Below are 21,682 nucleotides of genomic sequence, written 5' to 3' on the forward strand. Positions count from 1 at the left end.
GGGCGCCTGGGTGGCTCAGTGGGTTAAGCCGCTGCCTTCGGCTCAGGTCATGATCTCAGGGTCCTGGGATCGAGTCCCGCATCGGGCTCTCTGCTCGGCAGGGAGCCTGCTTCCCTCCCTCTCTCTCTCTGCCTGCCTCTCCATCTACTTGTGATTTCTCTCTGTCAAATAAATAAATAAAATCTTTAAAAAAAAAAAAAAGATAAAAATAAATAAATGTAATCTTTGAAAAGAAAGATAAAACAGGACTTAAAGGTTTGGAACTGAGCACACCTATATGACTGCAAACAGAACAGTAAAGACAGTCTCCGAAGCCACGCCCGAGTCCTACATAAGAAGAGCCCAGCACCCATCAGAGGGTGCTCACAGCATTCAGAGGAAGATCAACAGATCGAGGGGCTCACCTTTTGATCATGTTCCTGGTGTACCAGATGCAAGGGAAGGACTCCTTCAGAATGGTTTTATAATGCCTGTTTAAGTCCCTTCCTGCCAGCGAACACCGGTAATTCCCCACAATCACTCCGTCTGGATTTAGCATAGGAACCACTTTGAAGATAAAGATATCTCTGAGGAGCTGGGCATCTGGGGAGTTGCTAAGGATGAAGTCCAAAAAGCCCTTCATGATCCACGAGCCATTACTTTCTCCAGGGTGGACTCGGGCACTCAAGACCACAGCTTTCTTTGCAGCCGCCTCTTGTGGGGTCCGGGATGGGTTGGTGATGGTGAGCAGGTAGACGGTATTTCCTGCGAGGCTCCTGCATAACGTTCGGAGTTTGCAGAACTGAGACTGGACAGGGTTATTCACCACAGACAGCAGGTAGCACTGCAAGTCAGTGTACGTATATGGGTAGAAGTGAGCAAAGAAGCAAGTGTCCTGGTCATGTGGAAACTGGATGGTCCACGTAAGACAGTAAAAGGGCTGCTGCCCATCTTCCGTGTTGTTCTTGAAGTACCTGATTTCCTTTCCTTCTCTCCTCCAGCCAATGTTGTGGGTGTCGGCATCCAGCTGGGAGTACATGAGTGGCTTCATCCCTATAGTATAAAGGCTCTTGGGTTTTAGCAAGTTGACAATGGTGAAGCGGTAGGTCACATCTTTTCTAGTGTTTTGAACCCGAAAATAAAACCACTGAGTGTGTTTGTTTGTGTAGAGGTCAGTTCGCAAGGTGAGTTCATACTCATAGGTATCTCTGTAATGGAGAAAATTGAAGACTGTCTCCGTCACCTCACATCCCTCCCCCCTGAAAAAGCAAATCCAAAAAAGTGTTGTTTCCCCCTGGCAAAAACAGATCTTATTACAACAGGAAAGACTGCTATATCAAGCCTTAATTTTCTAATTTACATGGTCCCCCTACTCATACTATAGGGCTGGCAGAAATTTAGGTAAAGGAAGTTTGCTTGGGGGTGTTGCTTGGGTGGCTCAGTTGGATAAGCATCTGTATGGGTTCAGGTCATGATCTCGGGGTCCTGGGATCGAGCCCTGTGTTGGGCTCCTTCCTTGGCGGGAGCCTGCCTCTCCCTCTGCTTGTGCTCTCTCGCTGTCTCTCTCTCTCTGACAAATAAATAAAACAACTAAGCCACCCAGGCATCCCTAAATAAAATCTTTTAAAAAAAGAAAAAAAGGGGGCGCCTGGGTGGCTCAGTGGGTTAAAGCCGCTGCCTTCGGCTCAGGTCATGATCTCAGGGTCCTGGGATCGAGCCCCACATCAGGCTCTCTGCTCTGCAGGGAGCCTGCTTCCCTCTCCCTCTCTCTGCCTGCCTCTCTGCCTACTTGTGATCTCTGTCTGTCAAATAAATAAAAATCTTAAAAAAAAAAAAGAAAATGAATAATATGAACTACTAAAAATAAGGAGATAAATCTGTGGTACTATCATAGGAAAATAAATAAAATTTATTAAGTGGCAAAAAGCAACTTGTAAAACAGTACATATATCATCATGCTATTTTTAAAAATAAATAATTTCTGGGGTGCCTTGGTGGCTTAGTCATTTAAGCGTCTGTCTTTGGCTCAGGTCATGATCCCAGTGTCCTGGGATGGAGCCTTGCATTGGGCTCCCTACTCAGCAGGGAGTCTGCTTCTCCCTCTCCCTCTGCTACTCTACCTGCTTGTTCTCTCTCTCTCTCTCTTTCTCTGTCAAATGAATAAATAAAATCTTATTTTAAAAAATTTTTCAATTTTTATTTTTTTAAGATTTTATTTATTTATTTGATTTTATTTACTTATTTGATAGACAGTAGGCAGAGAGGCAGGCAGAGGGGGTGGGGGGGGGAAGCAGGCTGAGCAGAGAGCCCAATGTGGGGCTCGATCCCAGGACCCTGGGATCATGACCTGAGCCAAAGGCAGAGGCTTTAACGCACTGAGCTCCCAGGTGCCCCAATAAATAAAATCTTAAAAAAAAATCATTTCTGTATATTATACATAACAGAAAGAGGGGGGAAATTATTGCATATATACTCAACTGTTAACAGCTGGTGTATCTGGGGAGGTATGATTATAGGACTTCATTTTTTTAATATTATGCATGTTTATTAACACAAAACTTTTTTTTTATTTTTTTAAAAGATTTTATTTATTTATTTGACAGACAGAGATCACAAGGAGGCAGAGAGGCAGACAGAGAGAGAGGGGGAAGCAGACAACCCGCTGAGCAGAGAGCACAATGCAGAACTCGATCCCAGGACCCCGAGATCATGACCTGAGCCGAAGGCAGCGGCTTAACCCACTGAGCCACCCCGCTGCCCCAACACAAAACATTTTTAAAGGGTTTTATTTATTTAAGTAATTGCTACCCACGTAGTTACTTAATTACTACAGTTAAGTAATTACTACCCACAAAGTGGGGCTCGAACTCATGACCCTGAGATCAAGAGTCACATGCTCTACTGAGCCATCCAGGTGCCCCTATTAATACAAATTTTAAATGAGCACCAATTTCTTACATAAGCAGAACAAACAATGTAGGTAAATTTTTGCTCTGGGGGAAAATGAGCCACAATTATTCCATTCTTCTTCATCCTCATGACCATTTCTTACCACCTCTCTCTTTTTCAAAAACACTACGGACTCCTTATATGACTCCTGAAGACATGGCTCAGTCCCTCCAGTTATTGCCCCCTTGAGAAATTCCCATTACTCACACTCTGACGGCTTTTTGCAGATTCCCGCTCTCAAACCTTGACTCAAACAGGAGAGTATTATCCTCGGGTCCCTGCAATGTGACGGCAAGATCCCTGATAATCCCTCGCTTGCCTCCCACTCTGGCACTGGTGAAATAGGAACCTTCAGTGGGCACTGTGGATGAGACAGACATATTCAGGGCAGGTTCCACTTAGAACCCATTCATCCAGCCAATATTTACTGAGTTCTTCTGTGTGTTCGATGCCATTCTATGTTAACAATAATGAATATTCAGATTTCCATGCTTGCTGAGATTTTAAATTTTAAACTTTGGATTTCTTTGAAGACCTTTAAAGTGGTGTATGGCTGCACGGCCTGTGCCCTTGGCATCTCATCAGATACTGTTTGTACCCATTTTAGCCCTAATTTAAAAGCATGTTTTCTTTTTCCTTTTTTTTTTTTTTAAGATTTTATTTATTCATTTGACAGAGAGAGATCACAAGTAGGCAGAGAGGCAGGCAGAGAGAGAGAGGAGGAAGCAGGCTTGAGAGCCGGATGCAGGGCTTGATCCCAGGACCCCGAGATCATGACCTGAGCCGAAGGCAGCGGCTTAACCCATTGAGCCACCCAGGCGCCCCTAAAAGCATGTTTTCAAACAAATGATATTACACATAGAGTGTCTAAAAACATATACATTCTTAAACCTAAAAAAAGGTACCTATTTATTAGTTTAAAAAAGGTAAAGGATGGGTGCCTGGGTGGCTCAGTTGTTAAGCGTCTGTTTTCAGCTCAGGTCATGATCCCAGGGTCTTGGGATCAAGTCCCACATTAGGCTCCTTGCTCAGTGGAAAGGATGCTTCTCCCTCTCCCACTCCCCTTGTTGTGTTCCCTCTCTTGCTGTCTCTCTCTGTCAAATAAACAAATAAAATATTTTTAAAAAATAAATAAATAATTTAAAAAGGTAAAGGAAAAAACAAAAAAGAGAAAATAAAGTATACTCCATATAATTTTTTGGTATATCCTTCCGGACTTAAATATAAAAAAAAAAAAAATTAGACGTTTGAGAATTGGCATATGTAAATTAACTTAAGAGGGGAACAAAAATATCATAGTAATTAGAGAAAAGAAAAGGTTACAATTGAAATTTTATCTTTAAAGTGATGCTAAAACAAACAAAATATAAAATTTATTTTATTTACAAAATTTAGATTATAATCATCTCTTTCTATCCTTTTGGTGGGGGTTGCAACTTTAAAAAATATTTTATTTATTCATTTGGGAGGGTGGAAGACAGAATGTGCTTTGGGAGGGGCAGAGAGAGAGAGAGAGAATCTTTAAGCAGACTCCCTGCTGAGTGCAGAACCCCAGGTGGGCCTCAATCCCATGATCCCGAGATCACAACCCGAGCGGAAACCAAGGGTCAGATGCTCAACTGACTGAGCCACCCAAATGCCCTTGTAATTTGTTTTTAAAGATATTATTTTAAGTAATCTCTACACCCAACATGGGGCTTGAACTTACAACCCCATGATCAAGAATCATATGCTCCACTGATGAGCCAGCCCAGTGGCCCTGGACTGCAATTTTTCAAAAAAATTCAGTGAGACTGCCATATGACGTCTTTGAATTTTACAGTTACTTTTGCAGAACTATTTTAAGGCTTCATAGTTTTCCCAAGGACTTTGTACCACAATAGTCTTATCATTGCGTCTGGAAGAACCTATTTTGTCATCTTTTGTTGATTTTCTCCCTGTTGACAAGAAATTTCTAGATTCTCATTTGTCAGTGGCTTTGCAAGTGATTCAAGTAATTCTTCAACATTCATCAATTTCATAAAATCTTACATGTCCTGTAAGGATAATTTCATTTTGCAAATGATTTTTACTGTACTTGCATTATATTGTCAGATATTAATATTATCCACCAATCAGGTAGTGACTGATAATAACAAAGATGCTGACCATGGGGCAGGACAGGTGCAAGCATTAAATAGTAATATGCATGGGGCCTTATTTTATTAATCATTTCATTAGCAAATATATTCATATTATGATGACTTTTGGTTGACAGGCAACTCTATCACTGTAGAGACTCAGGTAATAAACATTTAGATAATAAATGAGAGCAAAGGAGAAAGTAAACATACAAAGAAGTGCATAATAGAGGAAAGCAAACACAGAGGAGGCAGGAGCAGAAGAGACCCCAAGAGTACACATAACTGGGGCACCTGGATGGCTCAGTGGGTTAAGCGTCTGACTTTGGCTCAGGTCACAATCTTGGGGTCCTGGGATTGAGTGCCATGTTAGCCTTCACACTCAGAAGCTAGTCTGCTTGTCCCTCTGTCCCTCCCCCTGCTCGTGCTCTCTCCCTCTTTCTCAAATAAATAAATAAAATCTTTTAAAAAATTTAGAGCACACATACCCGGTTAAAAGCTGGGGACCCAAATGGTCCAGTCTCTTCCTAGAACCACAGAGTATAAAGCAGCAACCAGATACAATTAATATGGGAGTTTTAACATTCTTTTGAGTTTCTCAGGCAACAATAAAGATGATCTACTATTACCACAGTAATATTTCTCAAAAAACCAAACTTGTTTCTTTTCTCTAATATTTTATAGCATGTAAACTGACAAACTCCCAAATTCTCCCTGGAGTCCCATCTTCTTGGTTTTCTGTTTCTTCAATCCTCCAACAGTGGGTTCAACTCTTCCTGATGAATACAACAGACAAGACCAGGACCACTGCCACAACTGTGTATTAACAGGACAGTAAGAGGGGTGCCTGGGTGGCTCAGTGGGTTAAAGCCTCTGCCCTCTGCTCAGGTTGTCATCCCAGGGTCCTGGGATCGAGCCCCGCATTAGGCTCTCTTCTCAGCAGGAAGCCTGCTTCCTCCTCTCTCTCTCTGCCTCCTTGTCTACTTGTGATCTCTGCCTGTCAAATAAATAAATAAAATCTTTAAAAAAAAAAAAAGCAGGACTATAAGAATAACTCACAAAAGCTGCCCTTTCAGGAGAATGAGCTTTCAGCCCTATGGTTTCCTCCTGTACAGAAATGTCTCTGAATAGAACAAATGAAGCAATGTGGATTCATGGTCTTCTGGTTTATTGACAATGACTACAAGCAGGTCAGCAAGAGGTAAAACAGACTTTTATTTATTTATTTTTTAAGATTTTATTTATTTATTTTACAGACAGAGATCACAAGTAGGCAGAGAGGCAGAGAGGCAGGCAGAGAGAGAGGAAGGGAAGCAGGCTCCCTGCTGAGCAGAGAGCCCGATGCGGGACTCGATCACAGGACCCTGAGATCATGACCTGAGCTAAAGGCAGCAGCTTAACCCACTGAGCCACCCAGGAGCCCTAAAACAGACTTTTAATACCCAAGACTTTCTTGAGGTGGCAGGAGAAATACATTATCCACTATTTATAACTTAAATCTACCCACTTAAGATATTACATTTAGTTTAAAGTCTCTCCAAAACCTCCTTAGACACACCAGAAGGTGGAGTTAGATAAAGCCTCCCCTGATTTCATTGACTTGATACACTTTATTTCTAACTCAACTTGGTACATATTCTTCCTCCAATAAAATTGATTTCCTTTCTGATCATTACTTACGTAGCAGAGGTTGATTTTCAAATTGTGAGAATACTTTTGCTTTCTATTTTTTTGAACACAGCATTTCCCAACCTCAGAGAACCCTTAAGAAGTTCTGATTAGGGGTGCCTGGGTGGCACAGTCAGTTAGGTGTCTGACTCTTGTTTCAGCTCAGGTCATGATCTCAGCATCACAAGATCAAGCCCCATGTTGAGCTCCATGCACAGCACAGAGTCTGCTTGAGATTTTCTCTCCCTCTCCCTCTGTCCCTCTTGCTCATGCTTTGAGCTCTTGGTCTCTGTCTCTCAAATAAATAAATCTCAAAAAAAGAAGTTCTAAGTAGCTCTTGTGCTTTTGTGTGCAATAAGTATCAGATGATTTTTAGTGATGACAAAGGATGCCCTTATTTTTTTTTAAGATTTTATTTATTTGTCAGAGAGAGAGCACAAAGCAGGAGGAGGGACAGGCAGAGGGAGAAGCAGGCTCCCTGCTGAGCAAGGAGCCTGTTGCTCAATCCCAGTACTCAATCCCATGACCCTGGGATCATGACCTGAGCCGAAGGCAGACGTTTAACTGACTGAGCCACCCAGGTACCCCAAAGGATGACCTTATTGGCAGCTTCTTTATCTTGCCATGTCCCCTCCCTATTACTAACTTGGCATCTTGACCTTATTAATTCAAAGCTGCTTCCTCTTCCTTGGGAAGGTTCCTATTACATTTCCAGGTTCATTATTCTTGAACATTGTATCTCCTTTTTTTTTTTTTTTAAGCAAATTTTTATACCATATCCCCATAGGGAGCTTGAACTCATGACCCCGAGATCAAAAGTCCTATCTTTCAGCATGCTCTAATGATTGAACCAACCTGGCACCTTATCTCCTTTCTGTCTTAAATGTTATTACCACCAGCTCCATATCCTACCCATCACTTGTTAGTCTTTATTTTTATTATAGCTATTTTAGTGAGTGTGAAATTGATCCATCATTTCCATAAATACCCTTTTCAAGCAGAAGAATTCTCTTCTATTCCTAGTTTTCTGAATGTTCTTACGCTTTTTCTGCATTAGTTGACATGACTGTGTGTTTCTTCCCTTCGTTCTATTAACGTGGTGTATCGCATTGATTTTCTTAGCTTGAACCACCCTTGCATTCCTGGTACAAATCCCCTTTGGTCATGTTATATAACCCTTTTAATAAGCTGTTGGATTTCGTTTGCTAGTATTTGTGTTTCTTTAAGATTTTATTTATTCATCTGAGACAGAGAGACACAGAGAGAAAAAAAGCAAGCACGAGCAGGGGGAGAGGCTGAGGGAGAGGGAGAAGCAGACGCCCCACTGAGAAGGGAGCCCAACAAGAGTCTCGATCCCAGGACCTGCAGACCATGACCTGAGCCAAAGGCAGACGCCTCACCATCTGAGCCACCAAGGTGCCCCTGTTTGCTAGTATTTGGTTGAGGATTTTTTGTATTTATATTGTAAGGAATATAGTTTTCCTGGGATGTCTAACTAAATACTAGCTTCATAAACAGTTGGAAATATTTCCTCCAGCTACTATTTTCAGAGTAGTATTATTACTACTACAGATCAGTACTATTTCATCTTTAAATGTTTGATATAATTCAAACAAGCCCTGTCCCCAACTGGCCAAGGAATTTCTTTGCAGGAAGATTTAAAAAAATTTTTTTAAATTAATTTATTTATTTTAGAGAAAGAGAAAACTCATGAACAAGTGAGGGGAGGGGCAGAGGGAGAGGATCTCAAGCAAAGTCCCCACTGAGTGTGGAGCCTGAGACAGGGCTTGATCACATGACCCACGAGACCATGTCCTGAGCAGAATCCAAAGAGCCAGACACTAGCTAGCTGAGCCACCCAGGCACCCTTTTGCAGGAAGACTTTTTTTTTTCAAGGTTTTTTTTTTGTTTCGTTTTGTTTTTTAGGACACAGAGATAGAGAGTATGAGTAGGCAGAGCAGCAAGCAGAGGGAGAGGGAGAAGCAGGCTCTCCACTGAGCAGGGAGCGCCGATGTGGGGCTTGATCCCAGGACCCCAGGATCATGACCTGAGCCAAAGGCATCCACCCAACCAACCAAACCACCCAGGCGCCCCTGCAGGAAGATTTTTAATTACTAATTCACAACTTCTTTGTTTTAGTCTATTCAGACTTTTAAAGTTTCTTCTGGAGGGGTTGCCTGGGTGGCTCAGTGGTTTAAGCCTCTGCTTTAAGTTCAGGCTGTGATCTCAGGGTCCTGGGATCGAGCCCTGATTCAGGCTCTCTGCTTGGCAGGGAGCCTGCTTCCCACCCTGCCTGCCTCTCTGCTTACTTGTGATCTTTGTCAAGTAAATAAATAAAATCTTTAAAAAAAAAGTTTCTCCCTGAGTCAGGTGTGGTAATTTGTATTTTTCTAACAGCTTTTCCCCTTCTTCTATGTTGTTTAATTTGTTGGCATTAAGTTGTACCTTGTAATTATTTTGATTTTTATAGATTTGATGTTTCTGTCCCCTCTCAATCCTGATCTTGGTAATTTGTATCTCCTCTTCCTTTTTTATGGTTGGTCTAGCTAAAGTTTTGTCAATTTTGTGGATGTTTCCAAAGAACCAACTTTTGGTTTGATTTTCCAGATTATTTTTCTGTTTTCCATTTTCCCTGATTCCCATCCTTATCTTTTTTATATTCTTTCCTCTGGTTGCTTTGGACTTAGTTTGTGCTTATTTTTCTAATTTATTAATATGAAAGCTTAGGTAATTGATTTGAGATCTTTCTTCCTTTCAAATATAGGCATTTAAAGCTATACGTTTACCTTGTAGTGCTTAGCTGCATCCTTTAAAATTTTGATATGTCATTTTATTTTCACTCAGTTTAAAACATTTTTAAATTCCCCTTATGATTTCTTTATCCCATGGGTTACTTAGAAACGTGCTGTTCAATTTCCAAATATCTGTCCATTTCCCAGATTTCATTCTATTGTTGATTTTTAAAAAATATTTTATTATTTATTTTTATTTACTTGACAGAGATCACAAGGAGGCAGAGAGGCAGGCAGAGAGAGAGGAGGAAGCAGGCTCCCTGCCAAGCAGAGAGCCTGATGCAGGGCTCAATCCCAGCACCCTGAGATCATGACCCGAGCGAAGACAGAGGCTTTAACCTACTGAGCCACCCAGGCGCCCCCTGTTGTTGATTTTTAAAAATTTTTAATTTTAAGTAGGTTCCAAGCCCAGCATGGAACACAACATGGGGCTCAAACCCATGATCCTGAGATCAAGACCCGAGCTGAGACCAAGAGTAGGACGCTCAACCGACTGAGCCACCAAGGCGCCCAATGTTGTTGATTTCTAATTCAATTTTATTGGGGTCAAAGAATATATTTTGTATGATTTCAATTTTTTAAAGTATATTAAGACTTGCTTTACCACCTAGCATATAATGTATCCTGGGGAATTGTACCAGGTGTCTTTGAAAAGAATGTATATTTTGCTATTGCTGTTCTACAAATTTTTTAAAAAGATGTGGATTCTACTTGTAAGAAGCCTACAAATTAATGGAAATTAATTAACCACATAGGAAATGACAGTCATATGCACATACTACAAAGTAAAGTACACACAAAGATGGAGAAAAGAAGAGCAAGTTCCCCGAATATCCAATATCTGAATTTTAGGAAGGGGAATGAAACAGAAGAAGCTCTAAAATGGGCTTGGAACTTTTTTTTTTTTTTTTTAAGATTTTATTTATTTATTTATTTGACACAGAGAGAGAGAGATCACAAGTAGGCACAGAGGCAGGCAGAGAGAGAGGGGGAAGCAGGCTCCCTGCTGAGCAGAGAGCCCGAAGCAGGGCTCGATCCCAAGATCCTGAGATCATGACCTGAGCGGAAGGCAGAGGTTTAACCCACTGAGCCACCCATGTGCCCCTCTTTTTTTTTTTTTTTTTTTGAAGATTTTATTTATTTATTTGACAGAGAAACACACAGTGAGAGAGGGAACGCAGGCAGAGGGAGTGAGAGAGGGAGAAGCAGGCTTCCAGCTGAGCAGGGAGCCTGATTCAGGGCTGGATCCCAGTACTCTGGGATCATGACCTGAGCCAAAGGCAGATGCTTAACAACTGAGCCACCCAGGTTCCCTGGGCTTAGAACTCTTAAGACATAATACCATCATTTTAAAAAAACAACCGAAATTTTAAAGCTGACTGGCTATGAATATCAGGGTTCCTATTTAGGTTGGTCTGGAAAGACTGTTTATTTATCACTAAACTAAAGGTTTTTAAAAAATCACTGTTATTACAGAAAACATGTTTATTATAATTCTGTCATGATTAATCACTGACTGTTCAGTGTAAATAACAATACCTGAATCTAATTGATAGACAACTGTGCCTTTTTCTTCTCCTACAATTTCTGGTAATTTTTCATTTCCTGTAGGTTGATAGAAATATTCTGGTTGAGGTGGAACCCACTCTGAAAGAAAACATTAAAAAGCACAAAATAAGAAATAATATAAAAGGATCTTTATCCAAAAGTAATATACAATTATAATAATTATTATTCAAGCGACTAGTTTGGTTGAATCAAACCAAATCCCACACTAAGTTTCCAATTTGTTTGTAAATTTATGTTTTGCTTCTTTCCATATGGACTATGAGGTGATTTTTAACAAAAAGCATATACAACAGAAGTATAAACTTTAAATGGAAGACTTAAAAATAAGCCAGAAATGTCGATATAGTTGACCTATAACAACTCTCTAAAATTTGGCCCTGAGCTACTTTTTATTTATTTTTATTTTTTATTTTTTTAAGATTGTATTTTTAAGTAATCCCTACACCCATCGTGGGCCTTGAACTCACAATCCCAAGTTCAAGAGATCAAGAGTTGTTTGCTCCACTGATGGAGCCAGCCAGGTGTGCTGAGCTTCTTTTTATTTATTTATTTTTATTTATTTATTTATTTTTTATAAAGATTTTATTTATTTATTTGACAGAGAGAGAGATCACAAGTAGGCAGAGAGGCAGGCAGAGAGAGAGAGGAGGAAGCAGGCTCCCCGCTGAGCAGAGAGCCTGATGCGGGGCTTGATCCCAGGACTCTGAGATCATGACCTGAGCCAAAGGCAGAGGCTTAACCCACTAAGCCACCCAGGCGCCCCGTTAAACTTGATCAAAAAATCATTAAAATAAATAAATTCAGTAAAGTTGCAAGATATAAAATCAATACACAAACATATGTTGCATGTTTATACACTAGTAATGAACTATCAGAAAGATAGTTAACATAAGATAAAGAAACAATCTCATTACAATTTTATCAAAAGAATAAAATTTCCAGGAATAAATTTAACTAAGGAGGTGAAAAAGTTGTATATTGAAAACTGTAAGACGTTAATGAAAGCAATTAAAGAAAACACAAATAAGCGAAAAGATATTCATGGATTGGAAGAATTAATATTTTTTAAATGTCCAGTGGCATTTTCATAGAAATAGAATAGTCCTAAAATTTCTATGGAACCATAAAGACTCTGAATAGCCAAAAAAATCTTGAGAGAAGAACAAAGCCGGAGACTTCAAGCTCCCTGATTTTTTTTTCATTTTTTAAAAAAAGGATTTTATTTATTTATTTGTCAGAGAAGAGAACACAAGTGGGGGGAGTGGCAGGCAGAGAAGCAGGCTCCCTGCTGAGAGGGGAGCCTGACTCGGGGCTCATCCTAGGACTCTGGGATTGTGACCTGAGCCAAAGGCAGACACTTAAGCAATGGAACCATCCAGGCACCCCTGATTTTTTTTTCACCATGGGGATTGAACTCAGACCCTGAGATTAAATAAAAAACTAAATGGAAAAAAAAAATCTATAAAAAAATTACACATACACACAAAATAACAAGTGTTATTTACACTTACCAATAACAAGTGTTAGCAAGGATATGGAGAAAAGGGAACCCTTGTATTGGTGGAAATTAGGTTAGTGCTGCCACTATGGGAAAATAGTATGGAGGTTCCTCAAAAAATCAAAAATTGAACTACCATATGACCCAGCAATTCTATTTGTGGGTATTGATCTGAAGAAAATAGAAATATTAACTCAAAAAGGTAAGTGTACCCCCACTGCAGCATCCTTTACAATAGCAAAGATATGGAAATAACATAAGTGTTCATCAATGAATGAATGGATAAGGAAATTGTGGTATAAATATACAATGGAATATTATTCATCTATAAAAAAGAATGAAATCTTGTCATTTCTAACAGTAAGGACAGACCTTGAGGACATTATGGTAAGTGAAATAAGACAGAGAAAGGCAAATATTGTATGATTTCTCTTACACACTGGATTCAAAAAATAAACAACAAAACAAAACAAACAAACAAAAAGCTCATTGGTGGTTGCCAGAGGTGGATAGGAGAAATGGGTGAATTGTTTTTGCTTCTTCAGTTCAAGATTTATTTATTTATTATTTCAGGGGGAGGAGCAGAGGAAGAGAGAGAATCTCAGATTCCCGCTGTTTTTGTTTCTTCAGTTCAAGATTTATTTATTTATTATTTCAGGGGGAGGAGCAGAGGAAGAGAGAGAATCTCAGATTCTCAGAAAGCCTGATGTGGGCATCAACCCCATGACCCTGAGATAATAACTTGAGCTAAAATCAAGAGTTAGATGCTCAGCTACCACTTAGGCACCCCTGTTTTTTGAGTTTAAACAAACTTGAATTTAAAAAAAAAAAACTAGCTCAAGGTCATTCAGTTAGTAGGTAGATCTGGGCCCAGAATCTCACTGGAATTACTCCAAAATCTGTCCTTAAATTTTTTTTTTAACTGCTTCTAATGTTATCTTCTGATTGGAAAAAAAAAAAAAAGAACAAATAATAAAGGCATAGCTCAGTAATAAAACAATGCTAAATTCTTATCTATAAGGTGATAGGGAGTGATGAGGCTGTCAATTTGGTTGAAACCTTAGGGTGCTTGTTATTAAATTTCCTTGAAATTAAAAAAATAAGTGTATTTTTATATTTTATTTTTTTTATAAGTGTATTTTTAAATGATCTTTCTAAAAGATCTAGTGCTAGGGTGTCTGGCTGGCTCCATCAGTACATAATGCAACTCTTGATCTTGGGGTGGTGAGTTCAAGTCCCATGTTGAAAACAGAGCTTACTTAAAAAAAAAAAAATCTCGTGCATTTGTGGATTACCTCTGCAATAATGTGATTATTAAATTCCAGTTTCCCACTTTTCCCCCTCTCTTGGAACTGAGTCTAAAATCCTCACAGGAATTTTCTTTGCCTATTTTATATAGGAATAGCAAAATCCCACTGTTCGTCCAGATCAACTTGGACTTTAATTCAAAAATTGTCCAGGGTAGGGACAAATGCTCTTAGGACTTCTCAGTTATCGTACCAACTCAAAATGCCATCCCTCCCCCAGATTTTCAAACACCTAAAGAGCAGTTCTGTGCCCAGTTAAGATGTTGAGCACATCCCTATATTTTGAGCGTTAGCTCTTGTCTTTCATGCTCAGTGCTCCCTGGTTGCCCAGACATGCCAGGCTCTTCTTCCATGTCCTCTAACTGGAATATTTTCTCTCAGTTGGATCACTTATAACTTACCAGATCTCAACTTACATGTCAACTCCTCAGAAACCCTCCCTAATCTTCCAGGCTCAGGTTAAGTGTTCCTAGAGGGACCAAACTCTAGGCAATGCCCTGGGTATATCTTCAGCATCCCTACCAGTACGTGAACTCTGGGTGTCTCCATCTTGTTCATCATCATTCTGTAACACGAGTGCTGCATTTACCATACAGCAGAGGCTTAATAAATATATACTGAATGAATAAGCGTAAGAGGGAAGTGTGAAAGTAAGAAACATCCAGTTGTTTATATAGCAGTCTAAAACAGAGACACAGTGCTTGATAGGCACAAGTGTTCTAGCCATTAGAAAAGTCTCCACTTTTCAATGGAACCCTTAGAAGTGCCTCATATAATGAATGCTTAAGATTGTACCTGCACCACCAATAGCTCAGAGATATAACCAGCAATCTCACAAAAATAGTCTCCACCATTCCATTAAAAAAAACTCCCAACAAACTCGAAATACAATTAAAAACAATAACCACTATGTTCTAGTACAAATAGTATTCATCAATTATACCAAGGCTGGTAAAAATACAACTCATAAAACTCAACCAGCCATATTAATACTGAGACAGGAATACTAGAAAACAGATTTAAGTATTGATGTATTTTGGCCTCTAGAAAGATATCTTCCCATTCCAATAACCTCAGAAGCATCTGAGTTTACACAGTAGTGTAACTTTTTACTTTGATCAGTATGTATCAGTTTCTCAGGACTTAATCATTTCAGGACTGTACCACTGACTGGGTGGCACAGTCGGATAAGCGTCTGCCTTCAGCTTGGGTCATGATCGTGGGGTTCTGGGATGGAGGCCCACAGCAGGCTCTCTGCTCAGCGGGGAGCCTGCTTCTCCCTCTCCCTTTGCCTACCTCTCCCCTGCTTGTGTTCTCTCTCTCTGTCAAGTAAATAAATAAAATCTTTGTTTTAAAAAAAACAATGTCTGTCAGAACAGCAGTACCACGACACATAAGTCACATTACCGATATGACAAAGGCTTTCCTTGATGACCTCACATTCTATTGGCCACCTTGGAGCCTGCAGTGGCCCGCTGCTGGAGAAGAAGGCAAAGAGATCTCGTGGTTCTCGAAGACATGGCTTTACTTCTCCAAACTCATCATGGAGAAGCTGTCTGCTCTTAAGTGGTGAACCAAGCATGAGGGAATCTGCAAGGGGAAAGGGAATGAGTGAGTGGCTTTCTTTTCCTCTCTGAGGACTTGGCTGCTCAACCGTGATGACTAACTTGAAGCACTGTATTAGAGTATGAGCACAGGGGCACAATCCTAGACACGTGTCTCTTTTAAAGAGAAGATTCAGTCTAGGATTACAGCATCAAAATTATAAAAAGTTACATTAACATTCTGTGTAGTCTATTAAATATTTAAATGTAAAGCTCAAAGAAAATTTTTTGCATTTTTTTTTCCTTAAGATTTTATTTAGGGGAGCCTGGGTGGCTCAGTGGGTTAAAGCCTCTGCCTTCAGCTCAGGTCATGATCCCAGGGTCCTGGGATCGAGCCCCATATTGGGCTCTCAGCTCAGTGAGGAGCCTGCTTCCTTTCCTCTCTCTCTGCCTGCCTCTCGGCCTACTTGTGATCTCTGTCTGTCAAATGAATAAATAAAATCTTTAAAAAAAATAGATTTTATTTATTTATTTGACAGAGAGAGAGAGAGAGCACAATCAGGGAGAGGGACAGAAGGAGAGGGAGAAGCAGGCTCCCCGATGAGCAGGGAGCTCCACATGGGGCTTGATCCCAGCTAACCCTGGAATCATGACCTGAGCTAATGGCAGATGCCCAACGACTTAGACCCCCAGGTGCCCCGAAAAAAAAATTTTTTTTTTAAGATTTTATTTATTATAAATAGAGATCACAAGTAGGCAGAGAGGCAGGAAGAGAGGGGAAGCAGGCTCCCTGCTGAGTAGAGAGCCCAAGGAGGGGCTTGATCCCAGGACTCTGAGATCATAACCTGAGCCAAAGGCAGAGGCTTAACCCACTGAGCCATCCAGGAGCCCCAATTTTTGTCTTTTAAATCAAATAATATCATATTATTTTTGCTTAGAGAGAGGCAAAAGAGGAAACTTTTATTTCACCCCTTAGCATTTTAGAGAAAAATACCTGAGGCTTATTAGCTACAGTGAAACAATCTACAAATTAACTTTCAAGATCAAAAACCAGTGGTTGGGAGGACAGGGAGACTAATGAAGAGGGGCCAACGGGAGGGGAGGGCGGTGAGCAGGGCAGGAGAGAAAGATGAGCTCTTGGGAGACAGACTGAGAAGAAAGGGAGGAAAAGAGGCTTTCAGGGCAGGGAACAAGAAGGCAAATGAGAGGAAGAAGGAAAAGAAAGGAAGGGCGAGAGGGAGGAGAGGAAGAAGGTCCCGGGGTGTGGGAGTGCCAGATCTGGCGGGGAGAGCAGTGAGTGAAGACAACTCCCAGAAAGCAGTTTGAGTTTTCAGGTTTGGAAGGACAAGGAATACCTCTGCTCACAGCCTCTATCTGTCTGTGCACGGTGGAAGGTAGACAAGTGGGCCCTAGGAAAAGGAAGGAAGAGGCACGGTTTGTCCTAAGGATCTGTGACTTTTTGTCAGCTCTCTTTCCCTAACCCTTTCACTGCCCCTCCCCAACCCTGAGTTAGGGCCCCATTTATCATTTTCTTTCTTTTTTTTTTTTTTTTTTAAGATTTTGTTTATGGGGGCGCCTGGGTGGCTCAGTGGGTTAAAGCCTCTGACTTCGGCTCAGGTCATGATCCCAGGGTCCTGGGATCGAGCCCCGCATCGGGCTCTCTGCTCAGCAGGGAGCCTGCTTCCTCCTCTCTCTGCCTGCCTCTCTGCCTACTTGTGATCTCTGTCTGTCAAATAAATAAATAAAATCTTAAAAAAAAAAAAAAAAGATGTTGTTTATTTATTTGAGAGAGAGAGAGAGCATGCACACACAAGGGCATGATGGGGCGGGGGGTGCTTGGGAAAGGGAGAAGCAGACTCCCTGCTAAGCAAGGAGGCTGATATAAGTTTCGATCCTGGGACCCTGGGATCATGACCCGAGCCAAACGCAGATGTTTAACCGAATGAGCCACCCAGGTGCCCTTATTCCTTCTTAAAAAAAAAAAAAAAAAGATTGATTGATTAATTGATTGATTGATTTTAGAGAGCCTGTGGTGGTGGGCAGGAGCAGAGGGAGAGGGACAATAAGACACCATGCTGCGGGCAGAGCCCAAGGCAGGGCTTGATCTCATGACCCTGAGATTAAGACCTGAGCTGAAACCAAGAGTTGGAGGCTTAACCAACTGAGCCACCCAGATACCTGTCTTTTCTTTAAAAAAAATTTTTTTTAAATTTCAGGGCTCTATTTTTTCTCTCTCTTAATCTTTTCCCTAGTTTAATGGGGGGAGGGAACAACAAACATTTGAAAAGATGGTAAACTCGCTCCAATTCCCTCATAAAGAACTGGAAACCAGTATGACAAGGAGATACTAGTTTACTACCTAACAGACAGGAAAATCATTTGTGTGTTTTCACAGTCATCCCGACACAGGTGTAAGTAAACAGGTACTCTCAGAACCTGCTGGCAAGAAGGCAAACTGGTGGGGTGCTGGGGTGTCTCAGACTCTTGATTTTGGCTCAGGTGGATCTCAGGGCTGTGGGATCAGGCTCTATGACCAGCAGGGAGTCTGCATGAGATTCCTTTCCCCGACTACCCCTCGTGCTCCTGTTTTCTCTCTCTCTCTCCTCTCATCTCTAAATTAAATAAATAAATCTTAAAAAAAAAAAAAAAAAAAAAAAAAAAGCTTTTCTGGGGCACCTGGGTGGCTCAGTCAGTTGAGCATTGGACTCCTGACTTCGGATCAGATCATGATCTCAGGGTCCTGGGATTGAGCCCCACCTCAAGCCCTCTCCTGGGCATGCAGTCTGCTTAAGATTTTCTGTCTCCCTCTGCCCTTCTCCCTGCTCACATTCTCTCTCTAAAATAAATAAAATCTTTTAAAAAAACACTTTGCATGGCACCTGGATGTCTCAGTTGGCTGAGCATCTGCCTTCGGTTGGAGTCACGATCCCACGGTCCTGGGATCAAGCCCTGTGTCTGGCTCACTGCTCAGCCAAGAGTCTGCTTCTCCCTGTCCCACCGACCCTCCTCGCCTAGCTCGTGCTCTCTCTCAAATAAATAAATAGATAAAATCTTTTTAAAAAAATGCTTTGCTTCAAATATGATTTTTTTTAAAGATTTTATTTATTAATTTGACAGAGAGAAATCACAAGTAGACAGAGAGGCAGCCAGAGAGAGAGAGGGAAGCAGGCTCTCTGCCGAGCAGAGAGCCCGATGCGGGACTCGATCTGAGATCATGACCTGAGCCGAAGGCAGCGGCTTAACCCACTGAGCCACCCAGGCGCCCCTCAAATATGATTTAAAAAAAAAATCTTCTGGGGTGCCTGGGAGGCTCAGTAGTTAAGCATCTGCCTTCAGCTCAGGTCATGGCCCCAGGGTCCTGGGATCGAGCCCCACATTGGGCTTCTGCTCTCTCTCACTGTGTCTCTATCAAATAAATAAATAAAATCTTAAAAAAAAAATCTTCATGCCAATGAGCAAAACATGAATAAAAGAAGCCCAATCAGCTACTACACACTAAAACTCATTCACATTTTGTTACCTCTACCAGCGGATTTTGAATTTCATGGCGTTTATGATATTGAGGCTTGCAAATATTTCTTATTATTACCTTGAGTGTCAGTAAATGTGGCAGGAGGAAACGGAAGAGAGGCAATCAGCCGGCTCATAAGCCATCCCACCCAGATGAGTTTCCTTTGCTCAAGCCCTGCCTTTCTACTCCCTGCCAGGAGCTGTGGGACGCAGAATGGAAGAGCCTTCAGGGCACTGGGCTGTGGGCAAACATCTGAAAATGGAATTACTGCATCAAGGGTTATGCAGAAAATTCTAATAAGGAAATTTCCCAAATATTGCCAAATTGTCTTCCTAAGTAGTCGACCCATCCACAGCCCTAAGCAGTGTAGGAGAGTGCTCCCCCATACCCTGACCTCTATGTATAGGTGTAATTGGAAAATTATTTTTGCCCAAATCCCATTAATTAAAAAAATGGCACCTTGACATTTCGATTTGTATCTTTAATTAGAGGTGAAATCGAGCATCTTTTCATAAGCTTATTGACTGCGCGTGTGTGTGTGTGTGTGGGGGGGGGTTTAACATTCTTTTCTTTAAAGAGTTTTATTTACTTAACAAAGACATACCAAGAAAGCACAAGTACGAAGAGCAGCAGGCAGAGAGGGAGAGGGAGGAACTCCCTGCTGAGCAGGAAGCCTGACGTGGGGCTCCATCCCAGGACCCTAGGATCATGACCTGAGCCGAAGGCAGACGCTTAATGTCTGAGCCACCCTGGCACCTCAATTGTGTGTGTTTTTAAAAATATTTATTTATTCATTTTAGAAAGAGAGAGCTCTCACTCATGCACGCTTGCATGCAGAAGGGGCAGAGGGAACGAATCCCAAGCAGAGCCCCAAAAAGCACAGAGGCTGTCGCAGGGCTCAATCCCATGACCCATGAAATCATGACCTGAGCAGGAACCAAGAGTCAGACACGCAACCAAATGAGCCACCCAGGTACCCCGGCTGTGTTTGTTTTTACAAAAAGCTTGCTCATGTCTTTTGCCCACCTTTGTATTTGGCCACCTTTTATATATTGACTTATTAGAGCTACTATATTAAAGAAAATAATCCTTTGACATATCTGTCACAACCATTTTTTAAAGTTTGTTATTTTGCTTTATTAACGGTACTTTATGGCTTTTGGGTTTTGTGTCATTCAAAGGTTTTTTGTTTTGTTTTGTTTTTTAAAGATTTTATTTATTTATTTGGCAGACAGAGATCACAAGCAGGCAGTGAGGCAGGCAGAGAGAGAGAGAGGAGGAAGCAGGCTCCCTGCTGAGCAGAGAGCCCGATGGCCGGCTCGATCCCAGGATGCTAGGATCATGACCTGAGCCGAAGGCAGAGGCTTAACCCACTGAGCCACCCAGGCCCCCCTTGGTCTTTAAATACATACATATATAAATATATTATATATATATATATTTTTAAATTATTTTTAAGCTAGCTGAAATTGGTTTCCACCACTCTTACACAAAGTGCCTTAACAAATATACCTGCCACAATTGTGTAAAAATCAGTAATCTGTCATGTATAGTATTTTAATTTAAACCTATAATCCAGGAATGCCCCAGTGGCTCAGTCGGTTAAGTGGCTGCCTTTGGCTCAGGTCATGTTCCTAGATCCTGGGATCTAGTCCCGCATGGGGCTCCTTGCTCAGTGGGGAGCCTGTTTCTTCCTCTGCCTCTGCCTGCCACTCTGCCTGCCTGTGCTCTCTCTCTCTCACTCTAACAAATAAATAACATCTTTAAAAAATAAAATAAAATGAAATAAACCTGTAATCCAAAGTGGATCTAGGTATAACATTTTTGAGTGATGTCAGAAACTGGCCAAGGCTATTCCTCTGGCTTTACCCGTGTTAGGCCATGTTCTCCCGAATACCCCAAGAAGTGGCTCAAGGCAGTGAGGTTTCTGGGGCTCATACACACTGATCATTACTCACATAGTAGCTTCTCCTTTTGCAGCGGGTCTGGTATCACATCCTCTCTTTCCCCAAAAGAGCCACTCACCAGGTAGCGAGGATTATTCTTCCAAACATGCTGGTGCGTAGCTGAGTTTGGTAAACTGCCTCTCTGAGCTACAAATATACAATGTAATTAAAAGTGCTGGAAGGCCGCTTCATCACCTGTAACATCTAGGCCAATACCCAAACCACTACTACTACCGAAAGTGCCACTACTTGTTACTACCCATCACCACCACAGGTCTGTACAAAGAATACATCCCATTTTCTACAGAGCTTTCATATTCTAATTTCCGTGAGTTAAGCACATATTCTCCATTTTACAGTGAGGAGAGACTTGAGAAGCAGCATGGTGGGGTGGAAAGAGCAAGGTGCCCAAAGCTGCTTTGTCTTGAGGGCTCTGCTGAATCTGGCAAACTGGAAATTCAGTTTTCAACAAATTAGGAATCACTTTAAAAATGAAACAGTAATGGGGCGCCTGGGTGGCTCAGTGGGTTAAGCCGCTGCCTTCGGCTCAGGTCATGATCTCAGGGTCCTGGGATCGAGTCCCGCATCGGGCTCTCTGCTCAGCAGGGATCCTGCTTCCCTCTCTCTCTCTCTGCCTGCCTCTCTGTCTGCTTGTGATCTCTGTCTGTCAAATCAACAAATAAAATCTTTAAAAAAAAAAAATGAAACAGTAAGAAAATTTAATAAGGTTGATAGAAAAATCAATACTGAAACTTAGGGCGCCTGGGTGGCTCAGTGGGTTAAGCCGCTGCCTTCAGCT

At 41.4% G+C, this 21,682-nt stretch overlaps 1 protein-coding gene across 4 annotated transcripts in view; it reads right to left on the reverse strand.

Annotated features, from left to right (window-relative positions):
* Nucleotides 1-400: 400 nt before the first annotated feature.
* LOC132008268 (cytosolic carboxypeptidase 2) overlaps nt 401-21,682 on the reverse strand; it is a 23,494-nt gene continuing 2,212 nt past the window's right edge. Inside the window, exons 4-10 of one of the 4 annotated variants that reach the window (XM_059386808.1) lie at nt 20,896-21,030; nt 19,016-19,189; nt 16,782-16,835; nt 15,290-15,472; nt 11,048-11,155; nt 3,136-3,289; nt 401-1,187 (exon numbers count right to left, since the gene is read on the reverse strand). In XM_059386808.1, coding sequence (XP_059242791.1) covers nt 401-1,187; nt 3,136-3,289; nt 11,048-11,155; nt 15,290-15,472; nt 16,782-16,835; nt 19,016-19,189; nt 20,896-21,030 — 1,595 coding nt within the window. The remainder of the gene's footprint in view (nt 1,188-3,135; nt 3,290-11,047; nt 11,156-15,289; nt 15,473-16,781; nt 16,836-19,015; nt 19,190-20,895; nt 21,031-21,682) is intronic. The other 3 variants (XM_059386809.1, XM_059386810.1, XM_059386811.1) reach the window with 3 other exon arrangements.

The sequence above is a fragment of the Mustela nigripes genome, unplaced genomic scaffold (assembly GCF_022355385.1).
Source record: "Mustela nigripes isolate SB6536 unplaced genomic scaffold, MUSNIG.SB6536 HiC_scaffold_76, whole genome shotgun sequence".
Lineage (NCBI taxonomy): Eukaryota > Metazoa > Chordata > Mammalia > Carnivora > Mustelidae > Mustela > Mustela nigripes.